General features: G+C 50.4%; 1 protein-coding gene across 1 annotated transcript in view; it reads right to left on the minus strand.

Annotated features, from left to right (window-relative positions):
• LOC134423964 (IgGFc-binding protein-like) overlaps window positions 1–17,584 on the minus strand; it is a 52,580-nt gene that overhangs the window by 14,243 nt on the left and 20,753 nt on the right. The window contains exons 24-51 of the mRNA XM_063167532.1: window positions 17,154–17,440; window positions 15,998–16,158; window positions 15,764–15,913; window positions 14,903–15,162; window positions 14,715–14,799; window positions 14,248–14,283; window positions 13,448–13,537; window positions 12,838–13,079; window positions 12,458–12,741; window positions 12,069–12,346; window positions 11,165–11,763; window positions 10,243–10,807; window positions 9,898–10,097; window positions 9,414–9,794; window positions 8,765–9,051; window positions 7,708–7,764; window positions 7,030–7,067; window positions 6,509–6,768; window positions 6,321–6,405; window positions 5,854–5,889; window positions 5,054–5,143; window positions 4,590–4,685; window positions 3,935–4,182; window positions 3,489–3,666; window positions 2,872–2,980; window positions 2,275–2,369; window positions 1,525–1,701; window positions 1,033–1,235 (exon numbers count right to left, since the gene is read on the minus strand). Coding sequence (XP_063023602.1) covers window positions 1,033–1,235; window positions 1,525–1,701; window positions 2,275–2,369; window positions 2,872–2,980; window positions 3,489–3,666; window positions 3,935–4,182; window positions 4,590–4,685; window positions 5,054–5,143; window positions 5,854–5,889; window positions 6,321–6,405; window positions 6,509–6,768; window positions 7,030–7,067; window positions 7,708–7,764; window positions 8,765–9,051; window positions 9,414–9,794; window positions 9,898–10,097; window positions 10,243–10,807; window positions 11,165–11,763; window positions 12,069–12,346; window positions 12,458–12,741; window positions 12,838–13,079; window positions 13,448–13,537; window positions 14,248–14,283; window positions 14,715–14,799; window positions 14,903–15,162; window positions 15,764–15,913; window positions 15,998–16,158; window positions 17,154–17,440 — 5,577 coding nt within the window. The remainder of the gene's footprint in view (window positions 1–1,032; window positions 1,236–1,524; window positions 1,702–2,274; window positions 2,370–2,871; window positions 2,981–3,488; window positions 3,667–3,934; window positions 4,183–4,589; window positions 4,686–5,053; window positions 5,144–5,853; window positions 5,890–6,320; window positions 6,406–6,508; window positions 6,769–7,029; window positions 7,068–7,707; window positions 7,765–8,764; window positions 9,052–9,413; window positions 9,795–9,897; window positions 10,098–10,242; window positions 10,808–11,164; window positions 11,764–12,068; window positions 12,347–12,457; window positions 12,742–12,837; window positions 13,080–13,447; window positions 13,538–14,247; window positions 14,284–14,714; window positions 14,800–14,902; window positions 15,163–15,763; window positions 15,914–15,997; window positions 16,159–17,153; window positions 17,441–17,584) is intronic.

The raw sequence follows: 17,584 nt of genomic DNA on the forward strand, positions 1-17,584 counted from the left end.
GAAGTTTCCAGAAAGCATCTCTTAAATTTAACTTGCAAATTGTATACAAAAGGACAACTTGGCAGCAAATGAACTTCTGTATACACTTCTCTATGCTCTTGTAGCTATGTTTTATAGTATAGTTGAGAGCAATACAAAGCTTTTCTACTTATCTATATAAAAATACACAATTAACTGTATAAATACAGATGTAAATATAAAGTAAATAAAATTGCATCTATATACATCAATACATAATGCACTTGTCATTATGCAGGCCCACAGAATACAATTCTCACAGAAATGCAACCAAATGTAAAGCTTGCAGCACTGGTGATGTGGGACTTGAATTTTCATTATCAGGACAAACAGAATCCAAGAAACCTTGCAAACTTTCGGGCAGCATCAGTTTTTACTGATATCCACTACAACAGGAGGGCATCTGTGCTTGCATGACAGAGCATCATGCATTTTCATCTCTTAACACTGGCAGCAGTCAGTTGGGACTTTTTGCCATCCCATATGAAAAGATATTTATAATAAAGCTAGGAGAAAAGAGGATCTACTGATGGAATTGACATCGGGGTGGTTTTCAGGCAGGACTCACCATTGGAATGACAGCCCAGCACACCATCCTGAATACTGCATTCCTCTTGGACCCCACACTCCCAGGATGTGCACTCAATGGTGTTATCTGCCCTGCAGGTGCAGCGCTCAGTGCAGGGGTAACGGGGGAACCAGCTTTCATTCAGCTACATGGGAAACAAAGGGTGTAGAAGTATATATTGTAAGATAAATAGGAAGGTAAAACCATAGGGGACATAAAATTATTAGTATTTGAATGTTCATGATATATAATCATTTGGGTGATTGTAGCTATGCAGTATATGGACCAAGAAAGTTGGCAAAATAAGCCTATCTTGAAATTATTAATGGTGTAAATGTGAATTGGGTAGTATTATTAATATGGTTTTTCCCTCACAGTGGTAAAGAATGAGACCCCCTGTTTTTGGTTTTTTCCTTTTTTTTCTTGAAATATCTGATGTAACTTGCCTGGTGATACTGGTTTTTTTCATCAACACAACCACAATTGCTTTCTGTCACGCATTTGTCTCCACTCAAAACATAGCCTTCCTTACAGAAGCAACCTTCCACTGGCAAAGAACTGCAGGAATCATCTGCTGACATGTTCAAACAGGTAGAGGGACACCTAGTACCACAACTCTGGTAGATGCTGCCTCCAGGACAGGACATTGCTAGATAAAGAGAGAAGAAAAGATCACTCAAAAGGGCAAAATCATGATAAAGTTCTTCCTGATGCTTTCACTGTTTGCTCCTGAAACTATACAAAATGTCTGTTAGAAAGTCTGACAGGAGAGTGCTGAGTGCAAAACTTTTTCTGCTGATTTAAAGGCATCAAGTGACACAGTTAAGAGAATAGAAGAATATACTCAGAACATTACATAAAATGAAATAACATGCATGGAGAAGGCAGAGGACAATGAAGTTAAAATTCAGAATAGATATTTATATCAAAACACTCACGGCAGAGAGTAGCATTCCTCCACTCTATGCATATCCCAGCATTGACACACGACTCAGCATAGGCCTGCAGTCCGTAGCATAAGGATATTGCCTGTCCCCCAGTGAAACACATGTCATAAACACAGTTTTCAAAGAAATTCTGTGGAGGCACCTTGCTGTGACAGTCCTTGAAGATTCCTGTGTAAATCAAGGAAGATATATAAAAGGATAGAAACAACCCACTGGAATGTTAAGACTGACCACCATGTATTTTCTGGCACAGCAAACATATTGTGGGTGTTCCAGGCTGTGTTAAGTTAATCTAGTACTTGAAATAGATACACAATGGGCTCCCTGGATCAGGTTTTCTTCTTTTTGCATGATTGATACAACATAACTTACATAAATTAACCATTGCTGCCTAGGGAAACCACTAATTCTAGCCAACTGCAGGGAACATGTACAGAATTTCAGATAAAGTGTCTGTAATACACACACTGACAGTGCATCTGAGCTGCTTCTTTTAGCAAGCAGGGTACAAGCCACTATTACACAAAAAGCAGCCATGGTTCTCAGATAAAACTCATGGACACGTTGGCATTGTCTGAACAGATGGTACATTCTAGCCAGGCACCTATGGGCTTTACACTGGCCATTTACACCAGAGGCTTTATATGCTTCCAACATAAGCCCAGAAAAAGAGACTATAGAGAAGGGACAAGCTACACCATGCTCCATCAAATGGCTCACATAGATCTACCAACACACTACCTGTTGGGTCTGTGATCATGCCACATGCTGTGTTTTTCTTTGCTTCACTCTCCAACACAGGATCACATTGCTCTTCTTTCCCACCACTGGAGCATCTGGGGAAAGCAAGCAAACCAAACATGTGCTTCACATCTCTTACTATCAGATTTTCTGTGGAAAATTAATAAATCACTACCCTGCACAAAAGAGTGCATTTTATTTCAGTCACAAGACTTTATCCAACTTCTTTGAAAAGCTGATGTCAGCCCTCTCACTGAATGGGCTCCTTTTTTGATCCCTTCTGGGCGGTTCAAAAGCTTATTCTTAGCTGAAAAAAAAAGAGCTATGGGATCCAAACAGTTATGGCTTCCAGTCAGGGAACTGGACTGATGTACCATCCCCCCTCACACTCAACAAACAGTTGCTGCTTTGGAAAATGAGACTTAAAGAACACAATCCCTCTTATCATTCACTGGTTTATGTAAAAGTCCAGCTCCCTACTTCTAATGGGCAGCTGCAAGATGTAGACTGGTACTGGGGAAAAAGGCAAAGAGTAGTGGATATTTGATTTTAAGAGTTTGCACAGCAAATGCAACAAGATGAAATGATTTTACATACATAGTGTTATTCTCAGGCACCAGCCAGCTTTCTCCAAGATCAGTAGAATCACTTGCAATGTCACCATTGGACTTGATATTATCATCATTTGGATCACCATTATAATTACCTGTGAGGGTAAAAAGAGATTTATGGGACACATGAAGTTCAAACCAGTAGAAAAAACTTAGGTTTCAGGTTGTAAAATAAATTAAAATGAGAGAATTTTAATTCTAGGGAGAATATGTATGTAACATCAATCTATACTGGGCAAAATAAGAGGAGAATTGTGTTTGGATTACTGACAAGAGCTGCTGCTCAGACATTTGAAGCAGGAAGTCTGTAAGTTGCTATGTAACTAGATTACATCCAAGAAAAAAACTTATCTAAAACCCCTGCTCATTTTCTTGCATCCTACATGTAGAATGTGTGACTAAAAATTAAGCAATGCTATTTGCACCATTATATTCTTAGGCAGATTTCCTGCATTGAAAGTGTGAAAAACTCATGAAGAGATAATTGAACTAGAAAACTCCAGATGATCCAAACCAGATAATCAGAAAGTCACAACACAAACTACTCTTGTAATTTCTGCATGCTAAGGAAAAAAAAAAAAGTAATCAACTGCTACCACTTACCACAGAGGCCACAGAGCAGACCACTGTAATTAGAGGGCACAGAGACTTCTGCATAGTGATTTCCATCATATCTCACCCACAGTCCAAAGTCAGTTTCCAAGAGAACATATCCACCACTGCTTTGAATACTGATCTTCTTTTCAATAAATACAGGCAAGGTCATTCTGTGACCATTAACCTGTACAGCAAATTGTGAAAGTCAGTGTATGGCTTTTGGGACTCCTACAACTACCAGCAGCTAAAACAGATTGCTGAAAGATAGGATCTTGTGCATAGGGGAACTGTAACTGATCAAAGAACATCTGAGCAAGTTTGTTGGAGATCTCATTACAAGAGGTATATATAGTCAATAAAAAGATAAAGTTTTGTTAGAAACTATACGGAGATAATAATTATCTGCATGCCAGTTAAAAATTATACATGTCTTTTAAATAGTATTTTCTTACATTCACTTTCTTGTTTTTCAGCAGAGAAATCTGATGGTCATAGACTTCCACATGCACTGACTTCACATATGAGACTTTGGTGTTGGCTCCTCTGTGCTCATTTGTTGTGGACACATCGAAGTATGGAAGACTCTCTGAGGCAGTGCACACTTTGGAGAGGGTGTAAGTGCAATTTCCCATGAAATTATGGACTTTGTGGTCAAAAGTGTTGTAATGTGGGTCCCCAGAGGCACTGCAGGAAGCACGACCTGTGAAGAAGGAAAACGTCCCTCTCAGTCTTCACCAGACTTCTGCAGTTTCTAGGTTCCCAGATTGTTTGTTTAATGCTGAATTTATTGCTCAGATGGAACAGTGATTACACCACTCAATAGACTCCAAAGGCCAACCCAGCGTTCAGTCTTTGGACACACAAATAATCTATTCTGGTGTGTAAGAAATCTATGCAAGAGGTTGATGAAGAAAGTTGGGTAAAAGGCATGATTAAGACATTGTTATATAAAGGGGAGCAGAGTTTTTAGTGCTACATCTGAAAGGCTTTTTCTGATAAAATAGGAAGAATTAATGAGGGGCTGATTAGAAAGAAAAGACTGCTGCACTATCAGCAACTCATTGGCCACTTGCACATTGAAGGAGGGCAGGGAGCTGTTGCTGTCACACAGCTTGGAGAGGGTGTAGGTGCAGGTGCCCATGAAATTGTGTAACTGCTTGTCAAATGTGTGGTAGTGAGGGTCTCCTTCCACTACACAGGTGCCTGACAGTGGAAAGACCAGAGGAAACTTTCAGCTGAGCACCTCTTACTGCCTCTTCTCCCCAGCTCACTTTGTTCAAACAGTATCTAGTGCATGACTGGTCTATTGCCTTTATGGAGAAGCAGAGGCATTCTAGATCTGTATCACGATCTAGATTTTTGCAGACATACTGTTCAAAGCTACTGAAACATCCTATTGCTGGAAGCACAGCTGTCCCACACATATCCTTGGAAATGGAAGAGCATTCAATGCATGTCTAATTATTGAGAGAGACTGAAATAAATCAAATAACAGCCCTTTAAAGGAAATGCACCATGTTGCAAGAATGCGTTTTGGAGAGCACTCAGAACTCTAGGAATAATAGCAGTACCTGAGGACATTCCTGGTGGTGTTGTTGGTCTTGGTGTTGACGGTGTTGTAATGTTAGGCAGCAGAGTAGGGGGTGTAGTAGGAAGTGGACCTATGGAGAGACACAGGAAGAAGTGGCAAGTGTCAACATGGGCCTCTGTTGTAAGCAGCTAATCCAGCCTTCCTCTAAAAGCAGACACACTGGCCCGAGAGACCAAGGGCAGGCATGGCCCTGTTATATCTCTGCAAAAGTGCTACCACCAGCAGCAGAACTGGGAGATAGGAGGAGGCACACCCTCCATTGGTACAGACCCAACACCCCGTGTCATGGGTCTTGGAGGAAGCAATTGAAAAGTTTCAACAGGCAGAATCAGAAGGGGATGCGAGGTGGGAGCGCTTGAGGAGGGTGTGGGTCTGGTTGGTGAGGTGGTGACTACAGGCTGCATTGTGGTGCCTGGCACAGCTCTCATGGGTGTTGGTGTCAAAGGACCTAGCACGAGGGAGAGTTAGAAGAGATGTGCACCAACAGGGGAGTTTTGTTGCGAGGCACCTTGACCACTCATCACAAACAGCCAAAAAGCCAAAACCAGAAAGGCTCAGGATGCCCAGGAGAGACACAGGACAATGACTCCACATCAAAAATAATTCCAACAGCATAGACAGAATGAAGGAAGAGACAGACATGCCCTATGGTGATGGACATGGAGGAAACAAAATGAACACTTTTAAGGAGCAGTAGGAGACAGGGATGAAACATGGCAGTACCTGAGCTGGGTGTGGGTCTGGTTGGTGAGGTGGTGACTACAGGCTGTGTTGTGTTACCTGGCAAGGGGACCGTGGGTGTTGGTGTCGATGTACCTAGTAGAAGAGAGAGTTAGAGAGATGTGTACCAACAAGGGAGGTTTGTTGCAGACAGCTGGTTCCCTCACCCTTCTGAGGTACCCAACACCATGACCAGGCATAGCCAGGACAGGGATTGAAGAGTGTCATCTCAGGTAGAGCTGTCCCACTCCATGGCTCTGCCACCAGCTTAGTTGGGTCACACCAGCAGATAAGGCACTTCTGTACCTGTCTTGTCCTTGGGCCTTATAACATGTGAACTAAAAGCGTGACTGCAGGCATTGCCAGTGCCCCAACCTCCCAGAGGAGAGTAGACTTGGGCACAAGGTGCATCAGTGCCCAAAGACAACCTGCGCTCCTTCCTCTGGGCCAGCTGTGCCTCCAGCACAGCCTGCCACCTCGGTCAGTGACATGTCTCAAGCTGCCATTCCCAAAGCCAAGCCTTGTACCTGCACAGGCTCCCTGTACAACGGAGAGATCATCCAATGCTATGTTGCTCCTCACATCTTCACCCCATTCTCCGTCCAGCAGGATCTAAGGGAAGGAATGGTTCCCAGCATTAGCTCCAGCTGCTTGTGTGAAGAGCCATTAGAAAGCACAGCTCCTCTGAGGTGACACTGACAGCCTGTGGCCTTACCTGGAAGTTTCCTGTGGTGTTCACTGTGACCTCTCCCAAGTACCACATGTCTCCATGGTTCCCAACTTCTTTCCAGACCTCCACCAGCTCCTCACCCTTCTGCACGTACACCCGCAGGGCCATGTTTTGAGCAGTTCCATACATGTGGTACCAGAAGCTGAAGCAGAGTGTTCCTTCCCAGCTGCACTCCGGACTGACCAGGCGAGCCACAAAACCAGAGAGAGTATCAGCACTGCCTTGCAGGAAGATGTAGTAGCCATCTGAAACAAAGCACGAGCCACAATGTCACAGATGCATCAGAGCTACCCAAAGCAGCCAGGGACAACCCAAGCACAGTCCTGGGAGCACCCCAACTGCAGGTTCAGGCAGGCCAAAGGAGGGGAGAGCAAACACAGTTCCTTCACAAGCTACAACCCTCCCCAGAACCAAGTGCCTCTATGAAGGTGCTCTCAGGGCCATGGCAGATGGATGCTTTGGACTGGGACATGGCAACACCTTCATAGTATTGTCACAGTCCTCACATGGCTCTGCTGAGTTGGAGAACCCTCCTCTTTGCCTTCTGGAAAAGCCAGGATCTCATAACAGAGTCACAGACTCATTTGTCTTCCCATGAGACCGACAGGTCATCAAGCTGTACTTTGCATTCTCCCCTGCATGGCAGGTCCTTGCCTGCTCTGGGGGCAGCACAAATCGATTGCCAGGGCTGGAAATCCTCCCAGAGGAATCATCTGGCCCTCGGGGACTCCAGACAAATTGCTCTGGAGGAAGGCCAGCAAAGACGTGGTCTGTGTTTGTTGTTAGAAGTTTGTTGCCATCTTTGTGGGGCCACCCCTCAGCCTGTGTCCTGATTGCTGTTCCTACCTCCTGTTGTGTGGTCAGAGGATGGGCCAGTATTTGGCGTGGGCGTTGGGCCTTTGTTCCTTATCCAGTCAATGCTGCTGTAATCTGCCTGGACCCACCCACACAAGTCCTCTTCAAACGTGCAGGCAAAATTGCAGTCTGTTGGTGGAGCTGAACATGGGGCAGAAAGAAAAGCAGATGTTTTAGAGTGAGCGTGAGGCCACCTTTTCCCCATGAACCGCAGGGCTCAGGTACATCCATGCACATCTATGGCATGCCCATGGAGAGGCAAGAGTGGCCAGCCAAGGGGGAAGAGCTTGTCATAGCCACTAAAAAGCTCAGATGGGAGAGAGCAGTACCTGTGCTCGTTCCAGGCGACGGTGATGTTGTTATATGTGGAGGTGACGTTGTAGTGCCTGGAAAGGGAGGCAAGGTTGTAGGAGCAGGTGAACGAAACAGAGTGAAGCGCAAGTGGAGGAGGTATGTTTGATAATGGAGATTTGGTCCCAAATGGGGATGTTGCACAATTCCCATAACACACCCCACTCCATTGCAAACAAAGAGCAGGACAGGGTTTCCACCTGTCTGGAAGAGTCTCCTCATGCAAGGGCTGGCTCACCAGAGTGGTTAGTTATGTGATACAAGGGGTAATCTCTGTCCCATGAACTGCGCCCAGAACTGCCCCCTTCCTTGTCCCTGAGATTCAAGGAAATCAGAGGTGGTCAACAGAAGGCTTACCACAGACAGTGCCAGCACTCCAGTCTCCCAGAGCAACGCCCGCCTCAGCACAGGCTGCAGCATAGGCCCCCAGGTCATTGCAGAGCTGCTCCGTGCTGCCACCCGTGGCACACTGGTCATAGACACAGCTCTCAAAGTATGTCTTGGGTGGCAGAACTGCATGGCATGGCTGGAATGGGCCACCGAGTTGTGTGAGGAGTGAACACTGCTGCTTAGCTGCCTCCTCTTCAGCAGGGGAGCAGGATGCAGGCGGGCTGATGGCTGGGTCACACCTACAAAGCAGACAAACAGCCCTGAGTTCCCTGCAGCCTGCTGACAGCAGCCACTGCATTTCCTGACCTACTCCCCAGCCAGAACCTCAGCTTCTGCAGTCCAGATCCCTCATTAAGAAAGGCACCCATGGCTGTCACTTGAAAGAGTGGAACACATGCCCCACATGCACCATTGCCCTCCCTGGTTTCAGGAGGACAGAAACAACCCACTGAGGCAGTTGCGATCCAAGCAGCTTAGGAGAAGCATCCTGCCCAAGCTCAGCCCATTCTCCCAGGGCTCAGGAAGCTGCCTCTTCTCCCTTGCCCCACATTTGCCATCACCAGACCTCCCTCCTGATGTCCCTCATTGCTCCCCTCTCCCACATTCCCTCCTGTGGCTCATCCACATGATGGAACAAGGACTCACGGCCACTCATCATCTGGCACCCTCCAGCTGGTTCCAAAGTCGTTGAAGTCGGGTACAACCACCCCATCGGGTCGCATGAAGTCATCCTGCTGGCTCCCAGTGTAAGTCCCACACAGCCCACAGAGTTTGTCCTTGTACTTCTCAGACACCTTCACTAGGAGCTCATGGTCCCCATTGAACTGCAGCTGCAGGCCCAGCTTGGTGGAAACCCGCACGTAGGAGCCGCTCAGGGAAATGGTGATGCCGGGGGCAGGAGAAGCAGGCAGGGAGACCAGGGCACCATTGATCTGGAGAAGGGCAACAGAGGGAAACAGAAGCATGAATAGGTGCCCTCCAGTGAGAGGTCACTGTTCCTCACCAGGGTAGTGCCAGGGCCAGTGAGCCAGAAGCTCTGCTGGCATGAGAAACCCTGCCCAGGCCTATGAGGGCAGCAGCAACCCTGGACCAATGGCACTCTGAAAGCTCAGGAAAGCAACCAAGAATCTGTGTCTGCATGAGCAGCCATATGTGGCCCCGCTCAGAGCTCTCCCATGCTGTTCTGAGAGCACGCAGCAGGCTGAGGGAACAGCAAGCTCTCCCTGGGGACAGAGGGGTATTTTAAGAGTGTCCAGTGTGTCTGTTGTTCCCAGGTACAAAGTGAGAGGCTTACATAGACTGCCTTGTGCTGGCGCAGTGCAATGTGGAGGCCTTCAAGGGACAGTGCCACAGAGTTCAGAGCTGTCCAGCTCTGGCTGCCGCGGTGTTTGTTGCGGGTGGTGATGCTGAAGCCAACGGAGGAGTTGTCACAGCCCGTCACCACTGTGTAGTTGCAGGAGCCCTGGAAGTGGTGGAGCTTCCCATCAAAGGTGCTGTAATGTGGATCACCGTAGATGTGGCAGACGGCAGTGCTGGCTGGGTAACAGCCCCTCTGGCCATCCTGGACCTTGCAGACCTCGTCCTCACCACAGGACAGGGCAGAGCAAACCATCTGGCCTTTGGCTTCACACTGGCACCGGCGAGTGCAGTTCTCATTCACGAAGGATTCCCCTTGCTGCAGGCAGGGAAACACCAACCCTCAGTGTGTGAGGCCGGAAAGTACAAGCAGAGGCGTGGGGTGGCAGGGGTCTGCAAAGCAGGGCAGGGTTTTCACTCACAGTATAGTAGTTGCCCTCAAAGTGGCAGCCGCAGCTGGCCTCGGGCACACAGGTGTCTCCGCTCAGCAGGAAGCCAGAGCTACATGCACAGCCCTCCACACAAGGCTTGGAGCAGTTCTGTGGGGCTTGAGGGTCAACACAGGTGGCAGGACAGCCGGTCATGCAGGAGTCATAGTAGCTGTTGGGAGGACACTGCAGGGCTGCAATGGCAAGGGGAAAATTACGACCAGAAAACTTCAGAGAGCCTGGAGGGAATGGAAAGATCTAAGAGACACATTGGTCAGAGGTTCAGAGCAGAGGGTGTGGCCCATTTCCCTTTCTGGCAATGGCAAGGCAGGTACTCACGGCAGAAGGTAGCATTCCTCCAGGGAAGAAGAGTCACACCAGCTGCCTGGCACGCGTCAGCATAGGCCTCCAGAGCAGCACACAGGAACTCCTGGCTACCATTCAGGGCACACAGGTCATACAAGCAGGTGTCAAAGTAGTCCTGGGGGTTGATGACGCCATGGCAGCTCTCAAAAGAGCTAGGCCTGGCGGTCAGGATGCCACAGAACTGGTCGGAGCCATAGAGCTTCTCATCTTCTGCACTGCAGGGTGGGGAGGGCACAGGGACACCGCAGGAGGGGTCACTGTCTGGCACCTGCCAGCTCTCCCCCAGAGCATTGGAGTCTGCAGCTTGCTGCCCATTGGGCATCATGTATTCATCGTCTCTGCGGTTGTTGAAGTTGCCACACATGCCACAGGTCAGGTTGAAGTAGGTGGTGGGCACCTTCACCTCCACCGAGTGGTCAGCGTCGTAGGACACTCTGAGGCTGAAGTCTGTCTCCAGGACGATGTAGCGACCGCTCCTGCTCACCGTGATGGCCCCTCCTGCTGCGCTCACCGGCAACGTCTGGCGCACGTTGTTCACCTATGGCACACGCACCACAGTGGGCCCCGGGCCTGTTCCCGGCCTGCCGGGCTGCTCCTGCCCTGGGAAAGCAGCAGCCAGCCCAGGCACGGCAAACAGCTGTCTGGGATGTGCCCACACCCCAACAGGACTGGGGCTCACAGAGCTGTGTGCTGGGTTCTGCACTGTGCCCAACATGGCCCGTGTTCCCCATTTGTCTCCTCCTCCTCCAGCCCCTCCCAAAAGGGAAAAATTGCAACGCGGTGCTTCCCAGGGAAACCCACCCATTCCTGGGATTTTGGTGCGTGCCAGAACCTGACAACAGCAGCCAGCCCTGCCTTGCAGCTGCCCCATGCTCATTCCAGCCCCACTGCGTACCAGCACGTGGCTCTTCTGCTGCTTGATGATGACGATGCGCTGTCCATACACCTCAACCACGACTTCGCGCACGTAGGACACCCGGGTGCTGCCACGGTGCTCGTTCTTGGCCTCCACGTTGAAGTAGGGCAGGGAGGTGGTGTTGGAGCACACTTTGGCCAGGGTGTAGGTGCAGTTGCCCATGAAGTTGTGCGTCACCTTGTCAAAGGTTTGGTAGTGGGGGTCCCCGTGGACGTGGCAGATGCCGTAGGAGTGTTCAAGGCACACGGGTTTGCCGTTCTGCACCCCGCAGTACTGGCCCGCAGGGCAGGAGGCATTGAAGCACTGCACTTTGCTTCCCCGAGAGGGACAGGTGCACTTGGAGGAGCAGGTGTTGTCCGTCCAGAACTCAGAGCCCACGGGGTAGTGCTGCCCGTTGTGCCAGCACCCGCACTGCTGGCTGGGCACGCAGCGGTCGTTGTAGAGCAGGTACCCGCTGTCGCACACACAGCCCTCCACGCACGGCAGGCTGCAGTTGTAGGGAGCTGTTGGGTCAACACAGGTGGCAGGGCAGGCTGCAGCACAGGGCTCGTAGTGACTGTTGGCTGGACAAGCAATCGCTGCAGAGACAGATGACCCAACAAATTACTTGGGGAACAGAACACACATTTCTGCTGAACATCCCCCTTTGAAAAAGTAGCTCTATCTCTATTTTCTCTGTGGTGTTTTTGGCTCTACATGTATTCACAGCCCTACCCAATCAAAATGAAACACAGACAAAACAGCTGGTGCCTCCAATACTGATATCTACCCATATATCCCTACAGCCCATAGGGAGAATAGCTCTTTCTCGCCAGCTCCCTCTTCCAATCCTGTCCTGTGTTTTCCCTAGAGCAGCAGCCCCAGGTACCATGTCTGGACTTACGGCAGAAGGTTTCGTTCCTCCACGCAGGTATCTGCACGCCGAGTGACTGGCAAGCATCTGCATAGGACTGCAGGCTCTTGCACAGGGTCTCACGGTCCAGCCCCAGCTCACACAGGTCATAGCTGCAGGTTTCAAAGTAGCTGCTGGGGCTCAGCACAGCGTGGCACACCTGAAACGGGCCACTGGTGTCATTGAGGAGCCCGCAGAAGTGGCTGCTGCTGATCAGTTGCTTGTCGGTCTCGTTGCAGGCTGGGATGGGCAGAGGTCCTGCTGAGCAGCTGTGAAAAGACAGGCAGAAGGGTTCGTGGGTCATTTGTGCACTTCTCCTGGTGTCTCCTCCTCCTGCCCTTGCCCAATATGTCCCCAGGGCTACTGGGAGCTATACCCACCTGCTGTTGTTGGACACTTCCCAGCTGTTACCCAGGCTGGTGGAGTCTGGCTCCATTGTCCCTTCTGGGTTCTGGAAGTCATCTCTTGCTATCCCGTTGTAGTTGCCACACATGCCACAAACCTTCTGCCCAAAGGAGCTTGGAAGTGTCACCTCCACCCGATGGTTCCCATCAAACTTGACTCTCAAGCCAAAGTCAGTCATGACCATGGTGTAGAGCCCACTGGACGAGATCTGCACACCCTCAGTTGGGCTGCAAGGCAGGATCTCTTCCACCCCATTGACCTGGAAGGACAGGAAGCCAGACAGGATTGGAGCAGCCCATCTGGCACAGTTCTCTCTGCTCACCACAGCCCCACAGCATCTCCCCCTCAGGCTCACCGTCACCACTCCGCCCTGTCCCAGCCTTATCCGCAGGTCAGCCACATCAACATCCACGTATCGGACATAGGACACACGGGTGTTGCCTCCCCTGTGCTCGTTGGCCGCTTCCACGTTGAAGTAGGGCAGGGAGCTGTTGCTGTCACACAGCTTGGAGAGGGTGTAGGTGCAGGTGCCCATGAAATTGTGTAACTGCTTGTCAAATGTGTGGTAGTGAGGGTCTCCTTCCACTACACAGGTGCCTGACAGTGGAAAGACCAGAGGAAACTTTCAGCTGAGCACCTCTTACTGCCTCTTCTCCCCAGCTCACTTTGTTCAAACAGTATCTAGTGCATGACTGGTCTATTGCCTTTATGGAGAAGCAGAGGCATTCTAGATCTGTATCACGATCTAGATTTTTGCAGACATACTGTTCAAAGCTACTGAAACATCCTATTGCTGGAAGCACAGCTGTCCCACACATATCCTTGGAAATGGAAGAGCATTCAATGCATGTCTAATTATTGAGAGAGACTGAAATAAATCAAATAACAGCCCTTTAAAGGAAATGCACCATGTTGCAAGAATGCGTTTTGGAGAGCACTCAGAACTCTAGGAATAATAGCAGTACCTGAGGACATTCCTGGTGGTGTTGTTGGTCTTGGTGTTGACGGTGTTGTAATGTTAGGCAGCAGAGTAGGGGGTGTAGTAGGAAGTGGACCTATGGAGAGACACAGGAAGAAGTGGCAAGTGTCAACATGGGCCTCTGTTGTAAGCAGCTAATCCAGCCTTCCTCTAAAAGCAGACACACTGGCCCGAGAGACCAAGGGCAGGCATGGCCCTGTTATAACTCTGCAAAAGTGCTACCACCAGCAGCAGAACTGGGAGATAGGAGGAGGCACACCCTCCATTGGTACAGACCCAACACCCCGTGTCATGGGTCTTGGAGGAAGCAATTGAAAAGTTTCAACAGGCAGAATCAGAAGGGGATGGGAGGTGGGAGCGCTTGAGGAGGGTGTGGGTCTGGTTGGTGAGGTGGTGACTACAGGCTGCATTGTGGTGCCTGGCACAGCTCTCATGGGTGTTGGTGTCAAAGGACCTAGCACGAGGGAGAGTTAGAAGAGATGTGCACCAACAGGGGAGTTTTGTTGCGAGGCACCTTGACCACTCATCACAAACAGCCAAAAAGCCAAAACCAGAAAGGCTCAGGATGCCCAGGAGAGACACAGGACAATGACTCCACATCAAAAATAATTCCAACAGCATAGACAGAATGAAGGAAGAGACAGACATGCCCTATGGTGATGGACATGGAGGAAACAAAATGAACACTTTTAAGGAGCAGTAGGAGACAGGGATGAAACATGGCAGTACCTGAGCTGGGTGTGGGTCTGATTGGTGAGGTGGTGACTACAGGCTGTGTTGTGTTACCTGGCAAGGGGACCGTGGGTGTTGGTGTCGATGTACCTAGTAGAAGAGAGAGTTAGAGCGATGTGTACCAACAAGGGAGGTTTGTTGCAGACAGCTGGTTCCCTCACCCTTCTGAGGTACCCAACACCATGACCAGGCATAGCCCGGATAGGGATTGAAGAGTGTCATCTCCGGCAGAGCTGTCCCACTCCATGGCTCTGCCACCAGCTTAGTTGGGTCACACCAGCAGATAAGGCACTTCTGTACCTGTCTTGTCCTTGGGCCTTATAACATGTGAACTAAAAGCGTGACTGCAGGCATTGCCAGTGCCCCAACCTCCCAGAGGAGAGTAGACTTGGGCACAAGGTGCATCAGTGCCCAAAGACAACCTGCGCTCCTTCCTCTGGGCCAGCTGTGCCTCCAGCACAGCCTGCCACCTCGGTCAGTGACATGTCTCAAGCTGCCATTCCCAAAGCCAAGCCTTGTACCTGCACAGGCTCCCTGTACAACGGAGAGATCATCCAATGCTATGTTGCTCCTCACATCTTCACCCCATTCTCCGTCCAGCAGGATCTAAGGGAAGGAATTGTTCCCAGCATTAGCTCCAGCTGCTTGTGTGAAGAGCCATTAGAAAGCACAGCTCCTCTGAGGTGACACTGACAGCCTGTGGCCTTACCTGGAAGTTTCCTGTGGTGTTCACTGTGACCTCTCCCAAGTACCACCTGTCTCCATGGTTCCCAACTTCTTTCCAGACCTCCACCAGCTCCTCACCCTTTTGCATGTACACCCGCAGGGCCATGTTTTGAGCAGTTCCATACATGTGGTACCAGAAGCTGAAGCAGAGTGTTCCTTCCCAGCTGCACTCCTGACTGACCAGGCGAGCCACAAAACCAGAGAGAGTATCAGCACTGCCTTGCAGGAAGATGTAGTAGCCATCTGAAACAAAGCACGAGCCACAATGTCACAGATGCATCAGAGCTACCCAAAGCAGCCAGGGACAACCCAAGCACAGTCCTGGGAGCACCCCAACTGCAGGTTCAGGCAGGCCAAAGGAGGGGAGAGCAAACACAGTTCCTTCACAAGCTACAACCCTCCCCAGAACCAAGTGCCTCTATGAAGGTGCTCTCAGGGCCATGGCAGATGGATGCTTTGGACTGGGACATGGCAACACCTTCATAGTATTGTCACAGTCCTCACATGGCTCTGCTGAGTTGGAGAACCCTCCTCTTTGCCTTCTGGAAAAGCCAGGATCTCATAACAGAGTCACAGACTCATTTGTCTTCCCATGAGACCGACAGGTCATCAAGCTGTACTTTGCATTCTCCCCTGCATGGCAGGTCCTTGCCTGCTCTGGGGGCAGCACAAATCGATTGCCAGGGCTGGAAATCCTCCCAGAGGAATCATCTGGCCCTCGGGGACTCCAGACAAATTGCTCTGGAGGAAGGCCAGCAAAGACGTGGTCTGTGTTTGTTGTTAGAAGTTTGTTGCCATCTTTGTGGGGCCACCCCTCAGCCTGTGTCCTGATTGCTGTTCCTACCTCCTGTTGTGTGGTCAGAGGATGGGCCAGTATTTGGCGTGGGTGTTGGGCCTTTGTTCCTTATCCAGTCAATGCTGCTGTAATCTGCCTGGACCCACCCACACAAGTCCTCTTCAAACGTGCAGGCAAAATTGCAGTCTGTTGGTGGAGCTGAACATGGGGCAGAAAGAAAAGCAGATGTTTTAGAGTGAGCGTGAGGCCACCTTTTCCCCAAGAACAGCAGGGCTCAGGTACATCCATGCACATCTATGGCATGCCCATGGAGAGGCAAGAGCGGCCAGCCAAGGCGGAAGAGCTTGTCATAGCCACTAAAAAGCTCAGATGGGAGAGAGCAGTACCTGTGCTCGTTCCAGGTGACGGTGACGTTGTTGTATATGGAGGTGACGTTGTAGTGCCTGGAAAGGGAGGCAAGGTTGTAGGAGCAGGTGAACGAAACAGAGTGATGCACAATTGGAGGAGGAGGTATGTTTGATAATGGAGATTTGGTCCCAAATGGGGATGTTGCACAATTCCCATAACACACCCCACTCCATTGCAAACAAAGAGCAGGACAGGGTTTCCACCTGTCTGGAAGAGTCTCCTCATGCAAGGGCTGGCTCACCAGAGTGGTTAGTTATGTGATACATGGGGAAATCTCTGCCTCATTAACTGCCCATGAACTTCCTTGTCTCTGAGATTCAAGGAAATCAGAGGTGGTCAACAGAAGGCTTACCACAGACAGTGCCAGCACTCCAGTCTCCCAGAGCAACGCCCGCCTCAGCACAGGCTGCAGCATAGGCCCCCAGGTCATTGCAGAGCTGCTCCGTGCTGCCGCCTGTGGCACACTGGTCATAGACACAGCTCTCAAAGTATGTCTTGGGTGGCAGAACTGCATGGCATGGCTGGAATGGGCCACCAAGTTGTGTGAGGAGTGAACACTGCTGCTTAGCTGCCTCCTCTTCAGCAGGGGAGCAGGATGCAGGTGGGCTGATGGCTGGGTCACACCTACAAAGCAGACAAACAGCCCTGAGTTCCCTGCAGCCTGCTGACAGCAGCCACTGCATTTCCTGACCTACTCCCCAGCCAGAACCTCAGCTTCTGCAGTCCAGATCCCTCATTAAGAAAGGCACCCATGGCTGTCACTTGAAAGAGTGGAACACATGCCCCACATGCACCATTGCCCTCCCTGGTTTCAGGAGGACAGAAACAACCCACTGAGGCAGTTGCGATCCAAGCAGCTTAGGAGAAGCATCCTGCCCAAGCTCAGCCCATTCTCCCAGGGCTCAGGAAGCTGCCTCTTCTCCCTTGCCCCACATTTGCCATCACCAGACCTCCCTCCTGATGTCCCTCATTGCTCCCCTCTCCTACATTCCCTCCTGTGGCTCATCCACATGATGGAACAAGGACTCACGGCCACTCATCATCTGGCACCCTCCAGCTGGTTCCAAAGTCGTTGAAGTCGGGTACAACCACCCCATCGGGTCGCATGAAGTCATCCTGCTGGCTCCCAGTGTAAGTCCCACACAGCCCACAGAGTTTGTCCTTGTACTTCTCAGACACCTTCACTAGGAGCTCATGGTCCCCATTGAACTGCAGCTGCAGGCCCAGCTTGGTGGAAACCCGCACGTAGGAGCCGCTCAGGGAAATGGTGATGCCGGGGGCAGGAGAAGCAGGCAGGGAGACCAGGGCACCATTGATCTGGAGAAGGGCAACAGAGGGAAACAGAAGCATGAATAGGTGCCCTCCAGTGAGAGGTCACTGTTCCTCACCAGGGTAGTGCCAGGGCCAGTGAGCCAGAAGCTCTGCTGGCATGAGAAACCCTGCCCAGGCCTATGAGGGCAG

The sequence above is a fragment of the Melospiza melodia genome, chromosome 12, assembly GCF_035770615.1.
Source record: "Melospiza melodia melodia isolate bMelMel2 chromosome 12, bMelMel2.pri, whole genome shotgun sequence".
Taxonomy (NCBI): Eukaryota; Metazoa; Chordata; class Aves; order Passeriformes; family Passerellidae; genus Melospiza; species Melospiza melodia.